Source organism: Salmo salar, chromosome 09 (genome assembly GCF_965601325.2).
Source record: "Salmo salar chromosome 09, fSalSal1, whole genome shotgun sequence".
Lineage (NCBI taxonomy): Eukaryota > Metazoa > Chordata > Actinopteri > Salmoniformes > Salmonidae > Salmo > Salmo salar.
The window spans coordinates 79,537,974-79,545,184 of NC_138299.1; the positions used below are offsets into that span (position 1 = coordinate 79,537,974).

The 7,211-nt window shown below is 40.7% G+C and overlaps 1 protein-coding gene across 1 annotated transcript; it reads right to left on the minus strand.

Annotated features, from left to right (window-relative positions):
* Positions 1 to 5,660: 5,660 nt before the first annotated feature.
* LOC106611862 (uncharacterized) lies at positions 5,661 to 6,936 on the minus strand. The gene is made up of 2 exons (XM_014212474.3): positions 6,187 to 6,936; positions 5,661 to 6,093 (listed from the first exon to the last, which is right to left on the minus strand). The coding sequence occupies exons 1-2, from the start codon at positions 6,728 to 6,730 to the stop codon at positions 5,909 to 5,911; spliced, it is 729 nt and encodes a 242-aa protein (XP_014067949.1). The 5' UTR covers positions 6,731 to 6,936; the 3' UTR covers positions 5,661 to 5,908.
* Positions 6,937 to 7,211: the final 275 nt, after the last annotated feature.

Genomic DNA, 7,211 nt, shown 5'->3' on the forward strand with positions numbered 1-7,211 from the left:
AGGGCCCATGCCAAATCTTTTCAGCTTCATGAAGGGGAATCGGCATTGTCGTATCCTCTTCACAACTGTCTTGGTGTGTTTGGAATTATTTTAGATTTTTTTTTAACCTTTATTTAACTAGGCAAGTCAGTTAAGAACAAATTCTTATTTTCAATGACGGCCTAGGAACAGCGGGTTAATGGATAACTGCCTTGTTCAGGGCAGAACGACAGATTTTTACCTTGTCAGCTTGGGGATTCGATCTTGCAACCTTCCGGTTACTAGTCCAACGCTAGTGATAGGTCCTTAGTGATATGGACACCAAGGACGTTGATTGAAGCTCTCGACCCGCTCCACTACAGCCCTGTCGATGTGAATGGGGGTGTGCTCAGCCCTCCTTTTCCTGTAGTCTACGATCAGCTCATTTGTCTTGCTGATTTTGAGTGAGAAGTTGTTGTCTTGGTACCACACTGCCAGGTCTCTGACCTCCTCTCTATAGGCTTTCTCATTGTCGTCTGTAATTTGGGCCTACCACCGTCGTGTCGTTGGCACACTTAATGATATTGTTGGAGTCGTGCTTGGCTACGCAGTCGTGGGTGAACAGGGAGTACAGGAGGGGACTAAACACAGGCCACGGTGTTGAGGGGTCAACGTGGCGGATGTGTTGTTACCTACCCTCACCACCTGGGGGCAGCCAGTCAGGAAGTTGCAGAGGGAGGTGTTTAGTCCCAGGGTCCTTAGCTAAGTAATGAGCTTGGAGGGCACTATGGTGTTGAATGCTGAGCTGTAGCCAATGAACAGTATTCTCATGCAGAATGTTCCTTTTGTCCAGGTGGGAAAGGGCAGTGTGGAGTGCAATAGAGATTTTATCATCTGTGGATCTGTTGGAGTGGTATGTGAATTGGAGTGGGTCCAGTGTTTATGGGATGATGGTGTTGATGTGAGCCATGACCAGTCTTTCAAGGCATTTCATGGCTACAGATGTGAGTGCAACGGGGCGGTAGTCATTTAGGCAGGTTACCTTGGCGTTCTTGGGCACAGGGACTATGGTGGTCTGCTTGAAACATGCAGGTATTATAGACTGGGGCAGGGAGAGGTTGAAAATGTGGTCTTAGTGCCAGCATCGGTTTGTGGTGGTTAATAGACAGCTACGAAATATATAGATGAAAACTCTCTTGGTAAATAGTGTGGTCTACACATTATCATGAGGTACTCTAACTCAGGTGAGCAAAACCTAGAGACTTCCTTTATATTAGAGATCGCACACCTGCTGTTGTTGACAAAGAAACACACCCCACCCTCCGATCTTACCGGAGCACCCCACCGATCTTACCGGAGGCTGCTGTTCTGTCTTGCCGATGCATGGAAAACCCAGCTAACTATATATTATCCATGTCCTGGTTCAGCCACGACTCTGTGAAACATAGGATATTATAGTTTTTAATGTCCTGATGATAGGATAGTCTCGAACGGAGCTCATCCAGTTTATTCTCCAGTGATTGCATGTTCGCTAGTAGAACAGAGGGTGAAGGTGGATCATCCACTTGCCGATGCAGTCTCGCCAGGCAACCGGCTTTTCGACTCTGTAACGGCATCTCCTCTTCATACGAATGATATGGATTTGGGCTTGGTCTAGGAAGAGCAGTATATCCTTCGCGTCTGACTCCAGTTCAAGGTGATTGCTGTTCTGACATCCAGAAGCTCTTTTCAGTCATAGGAAACGATGGAGGAAACATTATGTACAAAACAAAAGTAAAAAATTGCGCAAAAAAACACAAAATGGCACAATCGGACAAGAGCCCGTAAAACGGCTGTCATCACCTCCGGTGCCAATCTTTCATATTCAGGGTATAAACCTTCAAACTTATTTTCGATAATATAGACATTAGTTTAGATTAGGTTCTAACCTTTCTTTGGACATTTCAAAATGGATAAAAAAAATTACTTTTCCCATTACATGATTGCACATGAATTACCTTTTACACTACGACAGATCTGTTTGGTGAGTAGGCTTACGATAGTTTTCTGCCCTGGAACTTGTTTTTGAATGGCATCTGAAAGCAAAAGTAGCCAATTGTATAGCAGATGATTAGGTTGAATTATTCCTCCATGGTTCTGACTTTACCTGCTCGTTGTGCATTGCCTTGTATCAATCTGGCTGAACTCACCTTTTTCATGTGCTCGCCTCTTGAATTGAACTCTGAACCGCTGCCCTGACGACCAGCCTTGTGGCGGACTGCGTTCAACCTAAACATTTCATATATCTACCAACCGTTTTAATAAGTTAGATAGCTAAGTTGATAAGACATGAGTTTGTTAGTGTCACATTTTACCAAGAGATGTTGACGTTATCTTCTTTGTCGATAGAATAGTCAAAAGTCATGTTTTTAGACAAGGTGCGAGATGATGGTGATAAAGTGGGCCAGCTGTAAAGTGCTTCAGGAGTGCTTCAAGATAAAGCTATTGGCACCAGTGCCTCCAACCTACTGCAACAAAATGCACTTAAAAACACAAACTGTCGAAAAATATGACTTTTAATTTAATTAAAAATACAGTAGAAAAGTAACATACTTTCTGACCATGAAACTTTTTGAAAAATATTCTTAGTCCTAATATCTTTAAAATATTTTTCAACCTCGTGATTCTCTTACCATTTAGGTTATGCATTCATCACTAGGGTGTTAGGGTAAAACAAGGGCCCCTTGGTTTCATTGGTATTTTGAGGTTAATTTGATCTTTACCTCCATTTCGGATCAGCTATATGTATTCACTATGTAAGACATACAGCAGCAGATGCTGTCCTAGCCCAATAATGGACCAAAGGAGCCTAACATTACTCCTTATAGTTCAAGGACGTGTTTTGTTTAACCTGTTGGGGTGTAGGGGGCAGTATTTTCACGGCCGGATGAAAAACATAGCCAATTTAAACAGGTTACTACTCTGGCCCAGAAACTAGAATATGCATATTATTAGTAGATTTGGATAGAAACACTCTGAAGTTTCTAAAACTGTTTGAATGGTGTCTGTGAGTATAACAGAACTCATATGGCAGGCAAAAACCTGAGAAAAAGTCAACCAGGAAGTGGAGGATCTGAGAATTGTAGTTCTTCTTTCTAGTCCCTTTCGAAACTACAGTATCTGTGAGGTTAACTTGCACTTGCTAAGGCTTCCATTGGGTGTCAAAAGCCTTCAGAAAGTGGTTTGAGCATTCTCCTGTCACTGGGCAGATAATAGGAGCTCAGTTACTGAGTGGACTGCCTGGCAACAAAGGGATTGGATATGCTCAGTCCCGCGAGCACGCCGTTCCTTCTTTTTCTCCTTGAATGAATACGCTATTGTCCGGTTGGAATATTATCGCAATTTTACATAAAAAATACCATAAAGGTTGATTTTAAACAGCGTTTGACATGCTTCTAAGTACGGTAATGGAACATTTTGACTTTTTGTCTCTGGTACCGCGCTCGCCTTTGGATAGTGCTCTGAACGCACGAACAAAACGGAGGTATTTGGACATAAATATGGATTATTTCGAACAAAAACTAAATTTCTTGTGGAAGTAGCAGTCCTGGGAGTGCATTCTGACGAAGATCAGCAAAGGTAAGAGAATATTTCTAATACTAATTCTGAGTTTAGGTTGCCCCGAACTTGGCAGGTGTCTGTGATGGCTGAGCTGTGTACTCAGAATATTGAAAAATGTGCTTTCTCTGTAAAGCATTTTAAAATCTGACACAGCGGTTGCATCCAGGAGTAGTCTATCTATAATTCTTTAAATAATTGTTAAATATTTTGTCAACGTTTATGATGAGTATTTTTGTAAATTGATGTGCACATTCACCGGAGGTTTTGGTGGGAATACATTTTCTGAACATCACGCGCCAATGTAAAATGCTGTTTTTGGATATAAATATGAACTTTATCGAACAAAACATACATGTATTGTGTAACATAATGTCCTAGGAGTGTCATCTGATGAAGATCGTCAAAGGTTAGTGCTTCATTTAGCTGTGTTTTGGGTTTTATTGACACATGTCCTTGCTTGGAAAATAGCTGTGTGATTATTTTTGTCTATGTACTCTCCTAACATAATCTAATGTTTTGCGTTCGCTGTAAAGCCTTTTTGAAAATCGGACAATGTGGTTACATCAAGGAGAAGTGTATCTTTAAAATGGTGTAAAATAGTTGTATGTTTGAGAAAGTTGAATTATGACATTTTGTTGTTTTGAATTTGCCGCCCTGATATTTCACTGGCTGTGTCCCGCAGGTGGGACGCTAGCGTCCCACGTAGCCCATAGAAGTTAAAGGGCAAATTGGCTCTGGCAGCCAAAACAGCATCTAAACGGAAATCAATTCTCAATTGCGTTACGGTTGTAGAAACATAAATCCCTCTACTTTCATATTCATACACATTACTGTACACTGTTTTTACCAGTATTAACGCAGCCGACAGTATTTTTCAGTGACAACGTTTGTGGCGTCTGCCTTCCGTTTACACACAGGTGTTCGAGGACGCAGATAGCTAATTAGCACAGGTAGTCTGCTCTGTCTTCCGTCTTTTGTCCGTAAACAGCACTGTAACATGGAGAAATGGCTGTGTGGGAAACTTAATCCAATAAAGGTGTTTATCATATTTTTTTCTCACTGATATGAATATATACGCTACTGTTCAAAAGTTTTGGGTCACTTAGAAATGCCCTTGTTTTTGAAAGCAATAAAATAAAGTTTTATTGCTTCTTTAATCAGAACAGTTTTCAGCTGTGCTAACATTATTGCAATAGGGTTTTCTAATGATCAATTACCCTTTTAAAGTGATAAACTTGAATTAGCTAACACAACGTGCCATTGGAACACAGGAGTAATGGTTGCTGATAATGGGCCTCTGTACGCCTAGGTAGATATTCCATTAAAAAAAATCTGACGTTTTCAGCTACGATAGTCATTTACAACATTAACAATGTCTACACTGTATTTCTGATCAACTTGATATTATTTTAATGGACAAAAAAATGTGCTTTTCTTTCAAAAACAAAGACATTTCGAAGTGACCCCAAACTTTTGAACGGTAGTGTACGTTTCTTATGTTTCAAAATTCGCACGCAAGCAATGCATGTTCACATTCAGAATGAGCGTGGTGGCTCTTATCAAAACTCCCCGTCAGAAGATACTATCATCAATAGGCGCTAAAGGTAGTTAGCGGCTATGAATGGGCTAATGCTATAGTAAATTTGACATTTCCTTAAAATGTTCTGTTTTTCACTATCACACGAACATGCAAGGAAACATAATTAAAATGTACAGTAACATAGATAGCTGCAGCACATCACATAGTATGCAAAACAGCAAACTGTACAATTATTTTGGGGGGATAAACGAATAAAAAGCAATGTTTTAACTTCAATAAAATGTACCAACAGGAAAAGTGTTAATTTAATACAGTATACAATGTTGTAAAAAAAATCTAACAAATCCCCAGGGCCTGGTTTTTCTAAAGTTATTTATCTGGATTTCGCCTATCAGATACAATTAGAATAGAAATAGAATGAATAGGACAGACAAATCATTGACCTGAATGGGGACTTCTGTTCTATTCATTCTATTTCTATGCATTTAAACCTCTCTGATAGGCGAAATCCAGATAGATAACTTTTGAAAAACTGGACCCAGTTGATTTGGTCTAGGGAGACCATTGTGTGGACAGACAGTCTTTACCATTATTGCTCTACTACCATTTAGGTAGAATCCTGGGTCCAGGTCCACACTTGACACAGCCCCATTGTAGGTGACCATCTCTAAAGGCCTGATTTACTCTTAGATAATTTATTTTTCTGAGGAGAACAAAAACAAAAATATTTAAGGCTCTGTATATTGCAACAGTTATAGGTCTGAGGACGAAGGCATGCAGTGAGCAGTATAAACATGCTGGAATTCAACGTCAAGAAAAAGCATGTGTGTCTGTCTTGCTACTACTTCTACACCTTGGTAAAGATGAGGATGATAGCTTCCTTACCTTTTTAGGAGGGGTCTTTGTGGATGCCTGTACAGGGATGAAGTCTTGGGCGGGGGTGACCGGAGTCTCAGGCACTGCAATCTCCACTGAGAGTTTCAGCTTGTTCTTCTCTGTAGAGAGTATAACACACATTAAACAGACACTCTTCAGTATAAAGTTATTTCGCTGTCTGAGACAAAGATTTTAGACAAAGAGTCACTCACTTTTCTTCTTCTCTGTTGGAGGTTGTGGGTCAGTTTTAACGCCATTCCCTTTAGTCTTGTTCTTTTCTTTTTCTGGTTTCTTCTCAATCTCATTGTCCCTGCTCATCTTCTCCTGTTTCTTCTCAGTCACATTGTCCCTGCTCATCTTCTCCTGTTTCTTCTTTCTTTCCTTCTCTTTTTCTGACCCATTCTCCTTAGTCGTCTTCTCCTTTTTCTTCTTCTCTGGTTCCGTCTTCTCTTCTACAATCTCCTTTTTCTTTTTCTTCTTCTTGGGTTCTGGTAGATTCTTATCTGCTTTAGCCTTACTAATGTTCCCATTTTTCCTCTTTCCTTTCTTGGCTGTCTGTTTTCCATTAAGTGTTGTGGTAGAGAGCATGGAGGGTGGCTGTTTGTCTGCTACAGTTTTTAGGTCAGCTGTATTATTGTTGATCTCCTCTGCTTGGCCTTCAGGGGATGGGGAGGGAGGTGATGCCTTCTTCACTTGAATAGACTTGGCTTTACTGGCTTTTGCTGGTGTCTTGGTCTTCCCATTCTCCTTAGCCATGGCTTTCTTTTCAGTTGTAGCTTTGAACTTTTTAGCATGACCAGCACTTTTCACTGCAGCGTCAGCCTTGGGTTTTGGTGTTTTCGTTGCAGATTTGGCCCTGGGATTGGGGGGTGTTTCCAGTGCAGATTTAGCCCTGGGCTTCCTCGGTGCTCTTGTTTTCTTTGCTGCTGAGGCAGGTGAGGTGGGAGCAGGTGGAGCATTCAGTGCAGTGATGGCGTCTATTTTGGCAATATCAGTGTCTGTGGACAGAGGTAGGTCGATAGTAAATAAACAACATGGCTAACATAGACCTACTATGAACACCTCCTATACTTTATGTAAAATACATGCAGATGAACTGTCAACACCTCCTGTACTTCATATAAATACATCATGCAGATGAACTGTCAACACCTCCTGTACTTTATGTAAAATACATAATACAGTTCTGTTTATATTGACATAATGAAGTTATTAAAGGGTGATGCTGTCTGTCTTA

Excerpts from the sequence above, each read along its gene's own strand:
- LOC106611862 (XM_014212474.3), bottom strand. The coding sequence starts at position 6,730 with ATGGCTAAGGAGAATGGGAAGACCAAGACACCAGCAAAAGCCAGTAAA. Across the intron at positions 6,094-6,186 it reads TCCAACAGAGAAGAAGAAAA|AGAAGAACAAGCTGAAACTC; the intron begins GTGAGTGACTCT and ends TACTCTCTACAG.